This window comes from Emydura macquarii, unplaced genomic scaffold, assembly GCF_026122565.2.
Source record: "Emydura macquarii macquarii isolate MOO-44397 ecotype Brisbane River unplaced genomic scaffold, CSIRO-AGI_Emac_v2 contig_587, whole genome shotgun sequence".
Lineage (NCBI taxonomy): Eukaryota > Metazoa > Chordata > Testudines > Chelidae > Emydura > Emydura macquarii.
Window position 1 is genome coordinate 4,845,596 of NW_027130724.1, and position 21,079 is coordinate 4,866,674.

Genomic DNA, 21,079 nt, shown 5'->3' on the forward strand with positions numbered 1-21,079 from the left:
AAGAGTGGTCATCCTGTTAATTACGTTCCTCCCATGCATGCTTACCTGATGTCCACACTCCATGCTTTCAACCTCTTATCCATGAAAATTGTCCTGTTTTTTTTCTTTGAAAATATAAGCCCCTGGCCATGTATCTGACATTCACACTGCCAATGTGACCGTTGTACATTCTGACTTGTTTAGGACAGTGTTCGAGTAAAGGGAGTTCCTGAATAATCTTTGATATACTGTTGACCTATCAAACATTGAATATCATATTGTACTGTTTAGAAGTCTCCAAGCAACACTGTGGACACACTGGGAGAAATATTTGGTACAAGTCTCCATGCGTTTCTTGAAGAATTCATATTCCCATAACAGGAAATTCTGCACTATGCAAAAGACCATGCATCCTTATTAGAACTTCCTTCTTGGAAAATCCTGACCAGAGACAAAAAAAATCAATTACTTAATAAATGATTTTAAAGGGCTAGAATCTTGGCTGTTGTAAATTGGTGTAGCTCCATTAATTGCAGTGAAGGTTACACCAGTTGAAGGTTTGGCCCCACATTACCCTAGGCTGAGCAGGTAATTGAGCTGCATATTTGGTACTCAGACAAATCAGCTTACCAGAAAATGTCTGCCTGATCAGAAAAGGTTTTTTCTGCAGCACCATGGACAGAGCATAAAAAAGGGAAAAGTACCAAAACAAATGAGAAGACAAACCACAAAAACAGAGTAGTGAGAAAGAAGCTCATGTTTCTGTTTTAACTGGATTACTAATGGCAAATATCTTGGCTATGTTCATCTACCACAGAAGTGTTATTATTGACTCTCTGTCTCTGTATTAGATGTGCTCAGTTTATAAGTGGATGTGGTTTCTAACTCAGCCGTGCAAATTGAGTTTGGACTCTGAGAATCATGCTTCTTTTTCCCCAGTTTATTCACCATCATGAGTAATAAAAGTTTTGCAGACTGATTCAGACTTTTACCGACTCCTGTGCTACCCTATTTTCTTTAGTAGGGTTGCACAAGTATAACTGAGCAGTATTTACAGGACAATTCTGTTGATGATTCAAATGACAGAATTCAATCTGCAGTCATTCTGAGTTAGCTGTGTTGATTCTACAGGCTAACAGAAGTAAAAAGAAATAATACCTTATTTTGTTTACTAAAGCTAGCCCAAGAACAGACCTGTTGAGTAAGATCATTACTAGAATCACCTTTCAGAGCAGAACTGTATTTTAAGTTTGACACAGGTGCCATCATTGGCACTTAAGGTCATGTTGCATAGTGGAACAAGTCAAGTTCAGAACAGAATTTCTCAAAGCTGAGCACAGCTGACTTCTCTATGTTCAATATGTTAATGGCAGAATTTGGTCGTTGTGCCAATGTTACCAATTATTGATCGTATTTTAGATGTGTGACGTGGGATAAAATGCCTCTGCCTCTAAATGTACTTATGTATCCTAACAACTCATGTTGGATAGCAGGCTTAAGTTTTCTTAAGGAGACAAAACGTTTCCAGACACATTCAACACCTCTCACAGAATGGGGCCATCATGGCGTGAATAAATATCTTAATACTCATTACCAGAACTAATCATCTGTGATTAGTTAGCCCAAATGTCACTGTAGCTAGTATTTTAAGAGTAGATGTACAAACTAACTACTGATAAAACTGGACTGAGGTAGGGCGAATGGAATGTCTCGTAAAGAAATACATCTGCAGCCAACAAAGGTCATTGTACTAATGTTAATAGATTGTTTCTGGGGTGGCACAAGAGAACAGTGTGACAGACTAGGAAATAAATCTGTGTTAAATGAATTCCTTTCAGTTTTGCATAATATCATTTATGATTGTAATTTTCGGTATGGATTAGATCATCCATTTTGTTAGCAGAAACTGACTATGTCTGGGAAACTGAAAAGAGGCTATCAAGGGGCAATCAACATTCACTATTGTGTGTAGCCAATTAGTTCGTTTGATCATCTTTCAACAGGCAATCATCAATAGGGGAATGGTTCCTGCTGGGATTTCTTGTGGAGTTGTCCTTGGGGTCTTCCCTTAGTGTCTTCCCACTTTTACTCTACCAGGGAATCTCTTCTATATTGTTTTTCTAACAATACCTAACACTTTATGCGTACACATAAAGTGTTAGTTGTGGTCAGACCAACACCTGGTAGGACAATGGGGTTGGTATTGGCAGAGCCATCACTTTTTAATGGCAGGGTTTGGAGCACAGAAAATCACCATCAGGAGAAAAGAAACAGAAAATGTGTCAGAAACTGCTTTTAAAAGTGACATGCTCTCTAAACAAGAGAAGGCAAGCTATTGTCAGGAACAGAGGACACAGCTGAAGGAGAAGGAGGAGGAGGGGCTTTGCCTTCCTTCAATGACACTGACCAAACCCAAAGACTCTCTCAAGAGTGGTGTCTTTCATGGGGGGATTGTGTTCAGGCATGTATTGTTTTGCTTAGATCTGTACCTCTCCTGTGGTGTCTAGAAATAAAGTGTGTGTATTTAAGAAGTTTCTTTGCAAAGTCTGTGTACCCAAAGTTACTTTTTTACTATTTTGATATTGATGTGTCCCTGAAGAGTTAAACTATAAACCAACTGTGCTCATGGAGGTGGATCTGTGGGGAGCATGCACAAGCAACTGGAGATACTTGGAGACGCAGCATTGGTTGCAGGAAATGTGGCAGTTAGACTGTTGAGTCCCACAATTCGAGGAAGCAACTGAGACAGGAAGACTGCCCTTGCACAGTGTCTTGGAGGTCAGAGCTAGAAACAGGGTCTGGATTCTGCCTAGGTACAGCTGGCTTGGATACACATGGAATCCAGAGTTGGATCTGATTATCACAGTCTGGTGACCAACCATTAGGGGAGCTCCACCAGGATTGTGACAAATGGGAAGAAAGATTTTCTTAAATGAGATGAGACTCATATTAAAGTAGCTCTTTGGCAGGAGACAAAAGAGGAGGAAGTTGGCTTTTGAGGCAGGAGGACAGGTTGCTTTATGTACCGTGGAAGGAATTACCTTTGACTGTATTTCTGTAACTTAATCTAAAATCTAATTAGAAATTGGGAGAAATGAATCTCTGTAAGATGATGCAATTATTTATGTTTGTTTAAAGTCTTTTTCTCTTTTTTTAAAGACATCTTCTTTTACAAGGGAATTTGGTACCAAAACAAATAAGAGAAAACAAACCATAAAAATGGAGTAGTGAGAAAGAAGCTCATGTTTCTGTTTTAACTGGATTACCAAAGGCAAATATCTTGGCTATGTTCATCTACCACAGAAGTGTTATTATTGACTCTCTGTCTCTGTATCAGATGTGCTCAGTTTACAAGTAAACGTGTTTCTAACTCAGCCATGCAAATTGAGTTTGGACTCTGAGAATCATGCTTCTTTTTCCCCAGTTTATTCACCATCATGAGTAATAAAAGTTTTGCAGACTGATTTAGACTTTTACCGACTCCTGTGCAACCCTATTTTCTTTAGTAGGGTTGCACAAGTATAACTGAGCAGTATTTACAGGACAATTCTGTTGATGATTCAAATGACAGAATTCAATCTGCAGTCATTCTGAGTTAGCTGTGTTGATTCTACAGGCTAACAGAAGTAAAAAGAAATAATACCTTATTTTGTTTACTAAAGCTAGCCCAAGAACAGACCTGTTGAGTAAGATCATTACTAGAATCACCTTTCAGAGCAGAACTGTATTTTAAGTTTGTCACAGGTGCCATCATTGGCACTCAAGGTCATATTGCATAGTGAAACAAGTCAAGTTCAGAACAGAATTTCTCAAAGCTGAGCACAGCTGACTTCTCTATGTTCAATATGTTAATGGCAGAATTTGGTCATTGTGCCAATGTTACCAATTATTAATCGTATTTTAAATGTGTGACATGGGATAAAATGCCTCTGCCTCTAAATGTACTTATGTATCCTAACAACTCATGTTGGATAGCAGGCTTAAGTTTTCTTAAGGAGACAAAACTTTTCTAGACACATTCAACATCTCTCACAAAATGGGGCCATCATGGCTTGAATAAATATCTTAATACTCATTACCAGAACTAATCATCTGTGATTAGTTAGCCCAAATGTCACTGTAGCTAGTATTTTAAGAGTAGATGTACAAACTAACTACTGATAAAACTGGACTGAGGTAGGGCGAATGGAATGTCTCATAAAGAAATACATCTGCAGCCAACAAAGGTCATTGTACTAATGTTAATAGATTGTTTCTGGGGTGGCATGAGAGAACAGTGTGACAGACTGGGAAATAAATCTGTGTTAAATGAATTCCTTTCTGTTTTGCATAATATCATTTATGATTGTAATTTTCGGTATGGATTAGAATATCCATTTTGTCAGCAGAAACTGACATTGCACAGTTCTGTCCTCTGAAGAAAAAACATACAAATAACCTAAAACCAGGAGTGTAAGGGAAGAGCTCTGAAAGACGGAGCACTCTACTCCTGTTTCAGTTCAAGGCCAAAGAAGAAAGCATCCTTTTCCAGTTAAGGCTGAGTTGCACAAGGTAAACTCACCAGAGGAGTGAACAAAAGACTAAGCAAGATAAAAAAGTAGAAGGGCCCACAGTTAAGTCAACCTGAAACTGACTGTCACCATGAACATGTCATTCCTGTGACATAGATAGGCTGCATTTTATTGGGAAGTGCTGCTTCACTTATTTGATGAAGAGCTCATGCTTTGAATGGGCATGATAGAAAGCTCAGTGAAGTCAAAGGAAACACTCACTTCAATGAGCTTTGAATAAGGTCTTGTGTACATGGTTGCATTTAGCAAATCTGCACATACACTTTTGTGGCTGCTGCTTTTGCTGCTAAATAATCATTACATTTCATGGATATTATTTACTTAGTCTTGTTAATATTCTGTGTGCTTTCAGATGTTTATTCCATTTCATGAGATGAACTTGGTGAACCGATGGATTCTGAGGGAAAGGAGTTGGTAGGCAATATTGATGAATGGCTTTATAAGAACTTCCAGCAGGTGTGCTATTTCTGCAGTTGAGGAAAATATTTTTTCAATTGCATCCCTGAAATGTTGGTCATTGCTCTAATAGAGTCCACTTTGTCAAACATTTTATTAATTTTGAACTGTATAGACAATTTTGAAGCTAGGTCTTCTGTCTTTGTTTTCATTACTTTGCATTTTACCCTTCTCCAATTTTGTCCTCGTGTCTTGGTTGAATCTGAGGGAAAGAAGTGCTTGTCGGCAAATAACCTATCCATGTTTGAGCTGCCCTGAAGAGATAACAGCTGTTTACCATGAAAGATATATACAGGATACCCCTTTTTAGTAAGTTAGATAAGACCCTTGAGCATGTGAAGCAAACCAATACAAGAGACTAATCTTTTGTCAATATTAAAGTAATTCCAGGATACTCTGTTTTATAATTATTTGTAAATTTACTTTGTGCATTGGGTGTCACCTAAGTATAAAGAATTGCACAAATGAAAGTATACAGTGTGTGTGTCACCTAGGTAAACAGTATTGCACAAATAAGTTGATATTGGCCTTCTCAAAGTTATTTCAGGGTATCCATAATAAGTGAGAGGGCATGCTGCTGTTATATAAATCCCTTCCTTGTACGTAGGCAGATCACCTTTTGATAAGGTTAAAAACTGGTTCTTTATCTCTTATTTATATTTGCTTTATTCTATATAGATTTTTTTCCAATGATTTTAAGTGGCTTGCGTGTAAGGGACCAGGAAATCCATGGGTCATTGTAATCTTGAAAATGATACTTGGCTGAAAAAATGTCTACATAGAATAGTTAAAATAATGTCTAAGATTACTAAAAGTGAAACAATTTACTACAATTTTTCCCCTTTATATTTGCCAGCAAGTTAGGATCTGATCCAACACCCATTGAAGTGAATGGGGTCTTTTGCACTAATTTCAATGGGCTTTGGATAAGGTGTCGTGTATACTTAGGTGACACGCAACATATACGTTCATTTGTGCAACACTGTTTACTTACGTGACAAACAATGCACAAAGTAAATTACAAGAAACTATTTACCAGAGTATCCTGGTATTAAATTAATGTTGACAAAAGATTAATATAGAAGGTGTATCATGTGCGGTTCCTGGGAAATAGGTGTTATATCTTCAGAGTGGCTGGAAGTGAAGAGCCAAAAATGGAGAAAAGTAAAATACAACCCACCCAGAATATAAAAAAGTCTAAGCAAATAATAGCAGTAAAAAGTGACAAGTAGTTAGTAGCAAAAGCAGCAGTCATAAAAGTGTACATGCAGGCTAGGTAAATGCAACCAAGTACACAAGACCTTATTCAAAGCTCATTGAGTCTTTCCATTGACTTCAATGGGCTTTGTAGCATGCCTATTCAGAGCATGAACTCTTCATCAGCCATGTGGAGCAGCACTGCCCAGTAAAATCCATCCTGTCTATATCACTGCAGTAATATGTTCATGATGAAAGTCAATGTCAGGATGTCTGTTAATTAAGGGCCCTTTCTCCACCTCTTTCTCTTGCTTGGTCTCTTGATGGCTCCTTTTCTTCTATAGTGAATGCCTGCTTTTGCCTTCTGGAACTCCCGATCTGTAAAAATGGGGATAATAATACTTCCATACCTCACCGAGGTGTTGTAAAGATACATACATTAAAGGTTTTGAGGTGCTCAGATCTTACAATAATGGAGCTACATAAGTGCTTTACATAGGCACTTATTTTCTCTCTGCCATAGTTCCCTATCTGCATTTTTGGTTTATAATAATTCTGTTTTCCTACTCTTTTTTATTGTGAATGTAGACAGTCCTTTCCCTGTAGAGCTTGCAATATTTTTACTATGTGCCTGTACAGTACTGAATGCAACTGGGCCTTGATGCCATTTTTGGCCTCTAATAATGTAAATAAATTAATCTGCAAAAACTGACATTTAATAATAAGGACTAGGAAAAAAGAAAAATTGGGGAAGAGTAGAATGTGTTGGTTTTAGTTTATTTTTGTGTAGTGAAATATGTACATTAAAAATAAAGGTTATAAATTAAAGTAGCCAATCCCTGGATATTAAATGTTAGCAAAGCTATCTCTAATCCTTTGGGGTCAGATTCTCAGCTAGTATCAATCAAATGTAGCTCCTCATCTTTTCTCTCCTTAGGCCTACAACATTTCCATGTTGCCGATGTTTGGTCAATGGGGAGAAGGGAATGGCGCTAACAGTGCAGGGATTAAGAGACCTAGCCTGCTCCACGGCAGTCCCTGAAGGCCTTAGGGAGGAACTGCAGTACCAGTTGGCAAGGATTTGTGAAAAATCAGTGGGGGGCAAACCAAGGACTGCAGGGAGACAACTGTCCCCTCCTCCATAACAAATGACACTGCTGCTAGCCAGCCTAGCTCATGAACTACCCACCATTGTCACTCACCTTGGCTTTTCCAATGATTGCAAGTCTCTTATGCTTCTCTAACCCGAGCATCCCAGCTTCAGTAATAATAGAGTAAGCATTCTTCTCACTGAGTAGATCAAGGTCCACCACACCTGTGGAAGTGTGAAGGCTCAAACCAGCGGAGGCAATGGTGTCTAGGTTACAGAGGAGGTGTGCAGGTACATTCTGCGGTCCTTTCCTTTCTGAACAGACTCACAGAGCAAGGTAGGGATTGCAAACGGTCCAGTGGAGCTGTAAGAATGTGACCAATGGGACAATGACTTACATGAATCTACTGGACCACAACTCTGCATCAGGTAGCCAAATGGGCTATAGAAGTGGCCACAGCCAAGTTTCTCAGAATCTGGGTTATGGAATAACATTTCATCCCTCCAGCACTCACACTGCTCCTCTTGCAAAGCCTTTTATTTGGGCTTTGTAACAGGGACAACGTTTTCATGTTTATGGAAGAGGATTAAGTCAGTGAAGGCATGGATGTGAGTGTGAAGGTGTAGAATTGATATGTGGAAATGTCTCACTTGGAATTAAGAAAAACTCAGCCATGACATCACTAGAGTCAGAAGAGTTGTGAAGACAAAGAAAAGAGTCTGTTTATTGTATGTATATATCAGCCAATTCATAATTTTGATGGAAGAGGAGAACCCAGTTAGTGTCAGCAGGGCTAATGGCTGTAAAAGATGTCATGCTTAGGTTGCTGAGGAACCAAACAACATGTCTCTGTTCAGGCTATAAAATTCCTCCATGAGCCCCAAGTGTTCAGTTTCTTAGAGATTCATATTTAATTTTGTCTGTGCACTTGAGTGAAAGTTTCTTGAACACAGGACACAGTAGCCATTTTGGAGATTTTTCGAAAATTTATTCCTTCTCTTTTCATATGTTAAGACACTTTTAAAAAGACAGTCTGGTTTTCCTGGCTGTTTTGAAGGTTTATAAGTTCTAGGAGCCTGAAAGATGGAAACCCTGTAATAGTGCTGAGAAGCAGTTGTGTTAAAGACATGCTGAAATGAGAAGGTGTCTTTTCCCTGCTAAGGAAGGTTATAGGGAAGCTTTCTGTGATTAGGAACAGTTGAGAGAGAGAAGAAAATGCATGTAAAAGGCAGTTATTTCTTTAGCAATGCTATGAAGTAATTTCAGTTTTGAAACTCAAAAAAGATTCCCCCTCTTTTTTTCTCTCCTGTGTCTGTATTGAGCAGAACCAGCATTATAGCCTTTTTCAGGCTGCAGTCTTTTGAAACAGATGGCCTGGGGACTAGGGGAATAAGAGGGAATGACAGATTATCAGCAAAGGCGCATGTAAGCAATTTATTTATGACAAAAAAGCAGTATTCTATGTGAAAATATGCACTGCCTAGGTCTAATGCTGATGGGTGTGGACTACAACCTTTTTCTTCTTTACTTAAAGCCTGAAATGGTGGTGTTTGCTTTGTGAGACCCTCCATAAACTTTTGGTGAACTTTTTCTGTAGCACTGCAGAGATGTTTTGTGGACTCTGCCCTGTGGTATGAGTACCTGAAGTTGTGTGAGATCATCCCCACAGATTTTAAATACTTTTCAATACAATATACCTTATGGGTTAGATCTTCAGTAGGTATATTTCAGTGATTTATACCATCTCAAAACCTAGCCCTGTATAAGTCCCAGAACTGAAATCCCAACAGGTTGCTGCATTGTAATTTTGCAATAGATAACATATAATAACAACACTTTACCCCTAAGTGCCAATTTCATCTTCAAGGTGCTTTACAAACATTATTTAATCTGTACATAAATACTTCTGGTTAATAATGTAAAATTAAAAGCTCTTGGTTTCAAAGCAGACAATTGAGGCTATCCCAGATTAAGCTTCATTTAAGGGATTCCCTTGTTGTTCAACTGCCCCCAAAATGTTCACTCTTTGTTGCCAAGAGTTATTGTAGGTTAAGCTTAGCTGACCTAAAATATAAAAAAGACAATAAAACTGAATCAATACTGTATCCTGTATGCCAGATTCCGAATTTTGCTATGAGAAAACTTATGTCTGTTTACTTTCTTATCTGAGTAAACATTGCACCCATTTTGTATTCTTCCTACTTCTTCTCACTTTGCATGTCCTCCTCTGTGATGGCATTAATTGTACCAAATGGCCTTATATAAAGAGAAGTTTTCTGAAGGAGTTCTCAGTCCCGCTTAGCCACGATGGGGCTAAGACTTGCCAGCCTTTTTGCACTGTGGCTGGCTCTTGCCTATGCAAGTGAAATTAAAAAAGGTAAGAGCTAGAAATGGGATGGTGAGGAATTTCCCACTGGAAAAGGGTGGAAAGATTTAACTAGTGTAGTGAAGAAAAAGTTAAACATGTGATGAAATAATTAAAGGGAATATTATGACATCAAATAGCCTCCCTTTATTTTTAACATTCAAATGCTGAGACCACATGGATGAGCTGTAATAGATAGATGCAGCTCCTTTTGGAGGAGGATTTTATAGTTTTCTTTCTGAACTCAGTGGCTAGCTGAATCCTTTACGCTGATCTCTAGTTTGATGTATGTGAGGAAGGAACAATTGTCTAGCATGAACGTTTGCAGGAGTTTGGCAGGTACTGAGCAATAGCAATGGAGAAAGGGGATGAGTTTCATAAGGAAAATTGTGCATTTGGCTATTCTGAAATAACAGTATATGCTTTCTTGTCCAAAAGAGGTATATATTGTTAACACTTGGAATAGATTATTTTTAACCTGTTCAGCAATCCTAGTCCATAATCTCCTAACCTATCTTTCTAAAATAATGTGTTTCCAATTTAATTGGCTTGAGATGTTAGGATGGATATGTATTATTGAAAAATAGCAAATATTTTGGTACAGGTGAGTGATGCATTCCTGTGCAGGTGATCAGTGTTTTGGATCCTGGGGTTGGTCCCTTCTTGAATATATCACTATGAGAGCACCTGATGTTAACAACTGGGAAGAAGATAACACATTGCATAGCTTTCCATTCCCACTCTCCAGTGGATGCAAGAATCAGCATTGATGGGCTTTGGAGGGATTGATGTGCACTCTTCCTTAAATGAAGAAGGAGGATGCTGCAACACAAGGCTTTGTTTGGATGGAGTAGAAAGTAGAGAAATTAGGAGATCTTAAAGGATCCCAGAAATTCTCCCCAAAACAAACAATATCTATAGATCTCTGGAGGAAGTGAGCATCAAAGTAGACCCATGAACTGTAAATATGATGCTCTGCTGTGTACATTACATACAGCATGTCCTGATGCCTTTAAATATGAAGTGTTCAATGGGACCTGTGGTTTTGTTCACTCAAATTAAAAATTGCAAGTTAATCTAGTGTTTATGAGTGTGAGGGCTATTTTTGCTTGCTTGGCTGGCTTCCCTAACTACATATAGCTTTAACAATAAATCTGAAACCTAATCTACAACAATCCCTGCAATACCAGTTCTGAGAATAACTTGTAGGTTGTACTACATTTGTGTCAGTTACTGTTGTGGACATATGGTAGCAGAATGAATTTGAGACCACCAAACACTTGGTTGCTATTGCTTTCTTCTTGCCCTCCTGACAAGTTGTCTTATATTGTCTTATACTGAGTTTGTGTGAATAACTTTGGTACTCCAAAATCACTATTTCTAATGGAAATAATGAATTCACACATTAAAAATTCAAGTTCTGTACACTTTGTCTTGTAACAGATCAATATTTAACCTATATCCCTATGGAATGATAGGGATCTGTGCTTGGTTATTCAATAAATGTGTTTCCTTTTTGGTGGAACTTGGATTAGGCAAGGGATTAATTCCTATAAAGAAAATTTCTTGCAAAAAAATTGAAAAAGTAAAAATATTATTTAGAATAAATTAATATACTTGCCATCCTGGCCTAGAGGCTACATTAATGGAATGGAAGTACCATATGACAGGGGTGTTAAAGCTTCTCAGTAGAGCTGGGAAAATAACTGATTTTTTTTGTTCAGTGGCCGTTCTGAAAATTAAATAAGTTTGGGTCCAACCAAACTGGAAATTCTGAAAAAATTCGGTGATTCAAAAAAATCGACAAAAAATGTATTTGAGTTGAACAAAGCATTATGTTTCATTTCTGGACATTTTAACAATAAAAAAACAAAGGAACTTAAGGGGGTAGATTCACAAAATGGCCAAAGGAGCAGCCTCCTTTAGCCCAGTAGTTAGGGCACTCACCAGGGCTGTACCTTAACCACTGGGCTACAGGATGTTCTGGAAGGGGTGTTTCTCGGTTTCTCCTGTTGAAGCTGTTCCACTTGGTATAAAATATTTGACTCGTCATTGGTCCATAGAGAGAGAGAGAGTGTATGCCAATAACTTTATAACCTGGTGGTTATGGCAGACTCTGGCAATGTGGGATACGCAAGTTCAAGTCCCTGCACTATGTCAGGCAGAGGGGGGAATTCAATCCAGGTTTCCTACATCTCAGGGCAGTGCCCTAACCACTAGAGGTTCTAAGATGTATAGGAGCTGCCACTATTTCTTCTTCTGTGGATGGAGCTTCAGTCCATTTTTAAATAGAGCCCCCCAAAATTATTTGAGATGAAACTATTTGCCAACTTTGCAAAATCACCAATACTTTTGGGTTTACTGAAACTGCTTTTTTCAATGAATAAGCTATTTGTGTAAACAATTGTGCCCAGTTCTACTTCTCAGTTTCAACAGGCAAGTGCTCTCATCCATAGAACATGCAATCAGAACTCCAACAGGTATCCAGGTCCCAGCTGCATGTAAAAATGTATGTCTCTCAGCCAGAGAGATGAACATATCTTCTGTTTATTATGCAAATACTGGGGATTTGGAGTTGGTTGGAGTTTTGGCAAATTGTTACTCATATATTTATAAATGGCTTGTTCTGTACACATAGCAGACAATCTTCTCTTGTAAACCGAGTTGTATGCCATAGCTGAATCGTTTTAGTATCATTCCTCAGCTGTCTTGCTGTGTAACGTTGCTTATTATCAATGGGTGCTAGCTACTTTATTTCACTTTCTTCATCCTTTTTCCATCACTTAACAGGCAGAACCCAAAACCATGGCCACTATGTCTGCAGTACCTGGGGGAACAATAATTTCAAAACCTTTGATGGAGACATCTACCAGTTTCCTGGCCTCTGTGATTACAACTTTGCTTCTGACTGCCGAGAGTCTTTCAAGGAGTTCTCAATCCACATTCAGCGTGCTCTGAATAGCAATAGACACCCTGAAATTCAATACGTCCTGATCACCATAAAGGATGTTACAATTTACCTCCTCCGCAATACAGTTGTGGTGGATGGGGAAAGGTTAGTTCCTCTAGTCTTATAATTCTTCAGAGAAATGTCCAGTAGGATGAAAGCTGACTGCTTCCATAGACAAACAGAACTGTACATGTAGCATTAAGGTACAAAAGAAATTCTGGGGAAGGAACACAATATTGGCCCTTGTTTATGCACTGGCAGCAGTGCTGATTTCAACACAGCTCTGGGAGAGGGTTTGATCTTTGAATTGTTTTCTCTGCCTGTGCAGCAACAGAACTCAAAATATTATGGGTCAGATCTTTAACTGGTGTAAATTGACATAGCTCCATTGGTTTCACTGAAGCTATGCCTATTTACATCAGCTGAGGATGTGGCTCTAAAGGTCCACATAAAGCCAAGTGGTGTTTTGTTGCCACCCTTCCCCCCTGTCCATTTCTTGGCAAAAGAGAGTTGGATTATTTTTTCTTTTCTTCTCTAATTAGTTATTTACAGTTTGGAGAAAATTGCTCAATAGATTATCAAAATATAACAGAGGTGAAACATGAGATATTAGTTTATGGTGATATATCCCTTTTCACAGTAAACTCTATTATTTTCCTATTCCTATAATGTGATCACACAGGGATCTAGTTATCATCATTATTTATGCTGAGCAATGCCTTACTCTGCAAGTAGACCCACTGAAATGAATGAGACAGCTCACTAGGTAAGATATTGTCACTGGAATAAGGGTGCCAAAACCTGGATCACATTTAACAGATTTTAATATGATCAAATAAATATGAACCTTTTTGTTTTCATTATTGCCTCTAACTAGAAAACAGGTTTTATTAAAAACTGTCAAACTCACTCCAGTGAATACCTCCTAAAAGAATAGAAAATAATTTTCCAGGCACGAAGCCAGGATATATGCAGAAATATCATGAAGTCTTTTGACATATATTACTGACAAAAATGAGAGATCACTTAGTTGTACACCAAAGGGTTAAAAAGAAATTCACAAGCAGTTTTTTAAGTGTTATTTAAAGAATGAATGCATAAATGAATGCATCCAATGAAGTGAGTTTCTGCCCATGAAAGCTTATGCCCAAATAAATGTGTTTGTCTTTAAGGTGCCACAGGACTCTTGCTGTTTTGCTAAAAGCAGACTAACATGGTACCCCTCTGGAACTCATTTAAAGAATGCTTTACCATGCCCTGAACGTATTCTTCTTCTATATATTGTTTATAAAACAATAAAACCCTCTTAAAGACTTGTAAGAACAGGTTTTCACTGTGTGTAGGATTTAGTGTTCCATAGAATTTCATACTCTTTAAACTATGCCTTTGGCATATGACCCTTTGCAATGTAAAATATCACGACATGGCAATGGAATGAAACCTGTAGTGCAGGTGAATTTTAAAAAGTGCCTTGTGGTACCCAATCCATTGACTACTAACACAAAATTCATACTTGATAGTGGGGTAATGAGATGGCTCTTCCAATGGTGATTTGGTGACATATTTTTTCAAGTTATATCATCATATTAAATGATTTGGTGACAATGCACTGCTTAGGGGAGATGGGCTGGGTCTGAGTTCAGCCCTTGGTTTACTTCTTCACTGCTGTAGCATTTCTGCAGCTTGGAAGGGTTCTGAGATATCAATCAGCAAGTTCAGGAAAGAGTGATTTTCTAAGAGTTTTTAGTTCTTCTACGCTTTACCATAAAATTTTGGGCTCAGTAGAGCATATAAAGATTTGTAAAATGCCACTTCTATTCATCTCAATGGCATACCTTATACACACATACACACATACTACTTTACAGGTACCTTGTATAAGATAAGAAATGAAACAATTATAAAATTAAAGAATGAAAGAAATAAAATTTACAAAGGTGGAAATCAAATAGTAGAAAGAACAGTTATTTATGTCAAGGTCCTCTGAGGTTTGGTGCTGCAGTGTTCGTTTCATAAATACTATAAATTCCTCAGTTCTAATTCGCTAGCAAAGAGTCAGCATTAGAAAAGCTCCATCCCAGAAGACTCCATGCTCTCAAATAGCTGCCTAGTGTTTTACAATTCTCTTTTTAAAATGTATTTTGTTCAGGCTCCAATGTTCATGGTGTGACCTGTAGCTAGTGGTCAGAATGTCAGTGTGTGAGTTTCTAGTTGTTGTCCAGACCCTAGCTAAGGTGATTGCATGCATTAGAAATGTGCAAGATGAATAGTTAGAAAAATCCTGGCACCAAGAAATTAGGACTTAAATACACCTGTGAAAGGCTAGAAAAGAAATTGTGAGAAGGGATATTTGCATGGCACACACCATTAAACTGGGCAATAATATTTGTTCTGAGATCTGTATAGAGAAGGAAATGCTATTCACTGGTTTGGCTGGATTCCAGTGTAACTATTTCTGTTTGATCAAGTATTGAGCTATTTAGGTTTTATTGTAAGAAGTTGTTCAGCATAATGCCTTTATCATTGAACCAAGTTCTACATTGTAGCTTGTGTAAACAGTGGAACATAAGGAAGACGTGCCACAATGGGGTGAATACGTAGTGGATCAGCTTCTTTTCAGTCAACAGCATCTTTGCTCAGTCCTGTTTGAGATACTTAGGTCAAAATAATGCCCTTTGCCAAATCTATTAATGATCCTTCTCTTATTATTAGATTATTGAGTTTGGATGCTTTTCTCCCCACACTTTTCTTCCACTTGTATTAACCATCAGACCCCATGTCTATGTTGTCCCCATCGTAGATCATTAGACCAATCTCTCAAAAAAATAAAGGTTATTTAAAGGAGATATCCAGTCTCCTGAAATGGAGCTATGACTACTGGAAAATAAAAGACACTATTCAGTTTCTTGTGCCCATTTGTTGAGTGATCCTGAATCAGGAGGGAGCAGAGAATATTCTCTCTCCCAGTTCCAGGTCCTTTGTTTTTTGTTTTTTCCTTTGACTGACTGATTCACATTTCTTTGTAGTGCAGCTGGCATTTTGTCTTCTTTCCTGAGATAGAGAATCTATCCCTTCAAGGAGCCTGCGGCTCTGAGATTGCCGTGACTTGTCTAGATAAATTCCAGATGGCAACGAAATGTCCAGTCTGAAATTTTGCATGTGATGGCTCCAGGGGATAAGTGTTATCTAATGAAGTCTGTGCAAGTGTCAGGCACAGAGGAGTCATCTATACTGCTTTCAAGTAGGAAGAATCTGAACTGGGCTTCTGTGACCAACTGGAATGAATGCTGATTAGAGCCATTTAAACCAGGTGAAACAGAAAATGTGACTTACCTAAGCAAGTATCTGAGAGGAAGAGGATTTAATTCCCTACTAAATAGAGTCTGTCCTGTGTTGTAAAGAACAGCTATGTGGGACTCAGAAATGGAGGCCAGAAAAGTGGCAATCTGCAGAGCCTGGTTCCTCCATACATTCTGATGTTCCTTTTGCAGCACCTAAGACATTCCGTTTAGTTCTTCCTGTTTCTGAATTAGGTCTAATGCAAAATCTCTGATTTTCTTCTTCTCAGTGTAACACCACCATACTATAGGTCTGGTTTGCTGATTGAGAGCAATGAAGTCTACACTAAACTCTATGCAAGAGCGGGCCTGGTTCTAATGTGGAACCGTGAGGATGCACTCATGGTATGTATGACACTGAACTTTACTTTTGGTACAATTTGTTCTTAACAAATTAACATAGGCTGAACAAAGTCATTGTGTTAAGCAGCCTCTTCCAAATGGGAATGGGGATAACTTACTCTCAGGTGAGAAGGTTCCTTTGTCCATTATGTGAAGGAAGGTGGGCATAGAGATGAACTTTTTTTCTCTCTCAGAAGACGAGAAGGGAATGAGGAACAGCTAATATTTTGGTTAAAAAATCCTAACAAATTCTGATCTGCTATCCATTTGTTGTTTGCCCCTTGGAGGGCTGCTGTGCTCTGTTATTCAGCTTCCCAGCAAGGCATAAAGTCAACCCCTTTAGGGAAAAAGTTTTTTATTTAAAGCACACTTTCTTCCTAACATTTGACATAATATTGACAAGAGGCACCATCACAGCATAGTAACTTCTCACATTCCTCCATGGTATGTTTTTGTTATTTTCCCATGGTAATTGTATTGGACTGTGTTGCTCTTATGTTCGACACACTAAAACCTACTTTACAATGGAGAGGCATTCCCTGTCTCTCCTCTATTAACTTCCCCTCCTAGTGAATGTATTCTTGTTGGGAATATTTTTTTTAGTGCTACAGCTGATTTTATTTCTGTTTTTGTTTTCTTTATTTAGCTGGAGCTGGAAACCAAGTTTAACAACAATACATGTGGTCTTTGTGGGGATTACAACGGACAGCAGATCTACAATGAATTTATCTATGAAGGTAAGAGGTCTGACAGTATTATATTGATACCACAGAAGGCAGGCTTATGATATTGTATGCGGAAGCATCAAAGAGCGCAAAGGTAGAATTTACAGTACAGGAACTTAAATTTGACCTGAGATTTTTCCAGTGATTGCAACAGTGATAAATTATGAATAGTGTACAATATTCCAAGATCAGCTGACTCTGTGGAGTTCTCTGGTGGTGCGGGATTTCTCACTTATGAGAATACCTGTGAGCTTTTCATGTCCACTTGAAATAGATTTTCTTAATAGTATTATAATATTTAGTGCAGTGCCTGCTGTGTATTAAACAGTTTTCTTGATTGCCAGGAACCAGATGATTACTGTTAAGTTTGCTGTGTTTATGAAGACCTCTTTAAATCTTTCTCACAGGCATGATGTTCAATCCGATCACCTTTGGAAATTTACAAAAGATTTACAAACCCAACACAGTATGTGAGGACCCTGACGAAACACAAGTTATCCCAACCTGTAATCAGCATGTGAGTAATCATAGTGGTCAACTTTACTTAGCTGGCATGTGGAGACATTTTTGCATTATGGGGAAACCACTGAGTGTGGAGCCTGGAACTTTCCAAGGCAAATACCATGTCCCTCACTAACTCCAAAGGCATTAACGTTGCTGTGCCTTGTAAAAGGAGGTGTAGAATTGAGGAAAGATCTTATTTGCCTGTGTGCTGTTTCTGACACAGAATTATCCAGAGACAACCCAAGACTTGGACCCATCCATCTTTTTGCAACCATTAGTGATGGCCAGGAGACAAACACCATTTAAGCAAAAAGGATCCTCTCTAGGTTACAGGGGTGCCTTTTAAACTTCTATTTTCCCCCTCTCCTCCTTAGCGTGATGCATGTGTGAGTCTGCTGACTTCTCCAGCATTCGCTGACTGTGGGTTCCGTCTGAATCTGGAGATGTATGTTAAAACCTGCATGCAGGATAAGTGTGCCTGCCAGGAAGCTGAGGATTCCTTCTGCCTATGCAGCACCATCTCTGAGTACTCACGCCAGTGTTCCCATGCTGGTGGCCGGCCTGAAAACTGGAGGACAGAACAGTTTTGCCGTAAGCATCTTCACAAACTTTGCAGAGCAATCAGTTTATCATGGGTGAACTATTTAAAACTGTTCATCTTGTATATTTCTTGTTTTCCCTTCCCTTGCCTTTGTTAAGGACATTTCCTGAAAGTAGAAATTATGTTCCAACTGAAAACCATAGGGTCTGATCCTGCTTCCTGCAAAAGTAATGGGATTTTTGCCATTAATTACAGTGGAAGCATGATTAGGATCAGTGTCTCCTGTTCAAGAAGCAAGAAAAGAATGTAGAGAAGAAAAAAAACATTTCAGAAATTAAACACATTAAATACATTTGGTCAAATTGCGGCCAAGTTGTGACAATTCCATTGATTTTATTGGAGCCAATATATGCTCTTTGGTTTCTGTGGAATACAGAGTTTGTATTCAAATCACTGATCATTTCTCTTTCATTATTTTAGCTAAGACATGCCCTGGAAACATGATCTACCAGGAAAGCAGCTCACCGTGCATGAACACTTGTTCACATTTGGAGATCAGCAACCTTTGTGAGGAACACTACATGGATGGCTGCTTCTGTCCTGAAGGTAGGCGTCTCTCTCAGTCCTGTATGAGACAATAGGTCTGGGCTCAAGTCTCTTCATATACTCCAGAATGTATCTGAAAAAAGGCTGTATTATCTATGCTTTGCTGTCACTAAAAAACCCAGCAAATGGTTCAGGGTTGAAATATTCAATACAGAGAAAGTTACATTTTAGAAATGAATACATTTTATCAATGGTTAATTTGTCCTTGTAAATTAATAAAATTCTAGCATGTATACAAAAGTCATGCATCAGCATGATTTTATTTAACCCAACCTAACCCAGTTGGGCTCTTTATTTCCATCTGTGGCTAGGCAACACGGTTTATGAGACCATTAGTGCCTCTGAACTGATGGATGGTCCTTTGGTTTAAGCAGTAGACACTCATGTTTTCAGAGGTAGAGTTTCTCAATTGACAAGGAGCTTCATTACATATATATTATTTACCTGGAGATAGTATTAGTAATATGTGACAATGTGCTCAGATGTAAAATTCAAGACCCTCTTGCCAACCTTGAAAAATACCTTTACAGTGATAGAACAACAATATTTTAGGAGGGGTTTTTTAAATCGAGCCATTTAGAATATGCAGATTTAAGTTGAGATTTTCAAAGCAATAGAGAGGATTTAGCCACACATCTTCCTTTAAAAATATTATATTAAACATTATTAAAAATAATGGAAGCTGTGTGGCCTCTAATCCCCTTTTGATATTCAATAATTTTGGGACTGGCTGAGAGTGTGCCTGCTTCAAGAGTTTCTCCTGTGTTGGTTGGTGCTGGTATTTTGACATGAACTATGAGAGCCTATGGTTGTGTTTTGTAGGAACTGTCTATGATGACATCAATGGGAAAGGCTGTGTGTCTGTTAACCAATGTCACTGCAAACTACATGGAACCCAGTATTCACCTGGGCAAAGTGTCATCAATGAATGTGAAGAATGGTGAGAATTACAATTCAGTCTGAACTTCTCTCAGGATGACTATGCATGGATCTGTCTGTAAAGTTGCTATCTATTTGTATATGTCCTGCTGAAAAAGTCATGGTGTCATTACATGTTCACAATGTCATGATGCTATAGTGAGCCAATTTTATGGCATCTTGAGTCTGTAATATGTGAAAGAGGAGAGTTTTAAAGAAGCACTCAATGACACATTTTGAAAGCAACTAGGTGTATTTCATCCTGTCCCAATAGTGCTCTGTATCCAGATGTTTTCAGTGCTTTTAGTCTCTGTGACACCTAACCACATTTTTTATTCCTTATTTATCTGTGTTTATAGCATCTGTGACTCAGGCCGGTGGCTGTGCAAGAATTTACCCTGTCCAGGCTCATGCTTATTGGAAGGAGGTGCTCACATCACCACCTTTGATGGGAAGAAATACACCTTCCATGGAGACTGTTACTATGTGCTGTCCAAGGTATATGTATTAAAGGTCTTTTCTCTCAGATAGCAAATATAGATGTATCTGCATTCTGACACAGTGGCTGTTGATTACTGTTTCATTACACTTTTTGAGGTTAGAAAGGAAGACACTGTGGAGTCTACACTAGAGAATTCAAAGTGAGTCGTGATCCCCAGTGTCCACTGATGTGGTAGTGGGGGTTTATGCTCACCTGCTATACTCTGACTGTCTTAGTGGTTTCCAGGTTCATGATTATGGAATAGTTTTATGGTAAGCAACCCAATCTCACTTATAAGAGTCCAGAGGAGTACACTGATGGTAGTGAACAGATGGCTGGACTTGCAATTTGAGGGACTCAGCTCTGCCAAATAGATCTGAAAAGAGGATTGGAAGTCTTCTGCCTAATCTGTAATACACTAATGCTTGTGTTTGTGATATTGAATAAGTCTGGGGGAAAAGGGCACAGAGAGTTATGTCATCCCTTTGTACCTGACATATCTGTTCCCTATTGCTGTAGAGAACGAGGATCTGGCTTACCAAAACTTGAAAGCTGGCCACTGGAGCTTTGAAAGGAAGTTCTAGTTCTGGTGGTAGTGCTAGAAAGAATATTCTCAAAAGCAAAGCTCTTCAGTAATTTGTTAATTTAACAGACAATTTCAGCCCTCTGTGATAGAAATCAGCTCAGGATACAAAAGAGTTGACTGCATGTCATAAACTTACTACTCAGTGCTCCTGAGTGGCAAGAAACAGCATTTCAGCAACTCCACCTAGCTCTCTTCCCTGGGATGTCAGTGGTCTGGTCTGGTCTGGTGGTGACTTGGCCCTCCAGACAGGTTAGACTATAGTTCCATCCCTTCTGAGGTATTGATGTCCCAAACAATGTCTAACAAAATAATGGTAGCCAATATAATACCTTCCATCCCTCCTGGGTTCTTCTTCAGTCTCACTCGATTTCCAGAGCAGAATGTCTCAGGGCTTCTCCCTGGAATCCCTCAGTAAAACCCTAAAAACAT

The 21,079-nt window shown here is 38.6% G+C and overlaps 1 protein-coding gene across 1 annotated transcript in view; it reads left to right on the forward strand.

Annotated features, from left to right (window-relative positions):
• The first annotated feature begins 9,601 nt into the window (after window positions 1-9,601).
• The window catches only part of MUC2 (mucin 2, oligomeric mucus/gel-forming), a 59,271-nt gene continuing 47,793 nt past the window's right edge, over window positions 9,602-21,079 (forward strand). Inside the window, 9 exon segments of the mRNA XM_067540418.1 lie at window positions 9,602-9,671; window positions 12,450-12,714; window positions 16,178-16,292; window positions 16,936-17,026; window positions 17,422-17,531; window positions 17,893-18,109; window positions 18,540-18,665; window positions 19,488-19,605; window positions 19,943-20,081. Of these exon segments, the coding sequence (XP_067396519.1) occupies window positions 9,602-9,671; window positions 12,450-12,714; window positions 16,178-16,292; window positions 16,936-17,026; window positions 17,422-17,531; window positions 17,893-18,109; window positions 18,540-18,665; window positions 19,488-19,605; window positions 19,943-20,081 (1,251 nt within the window).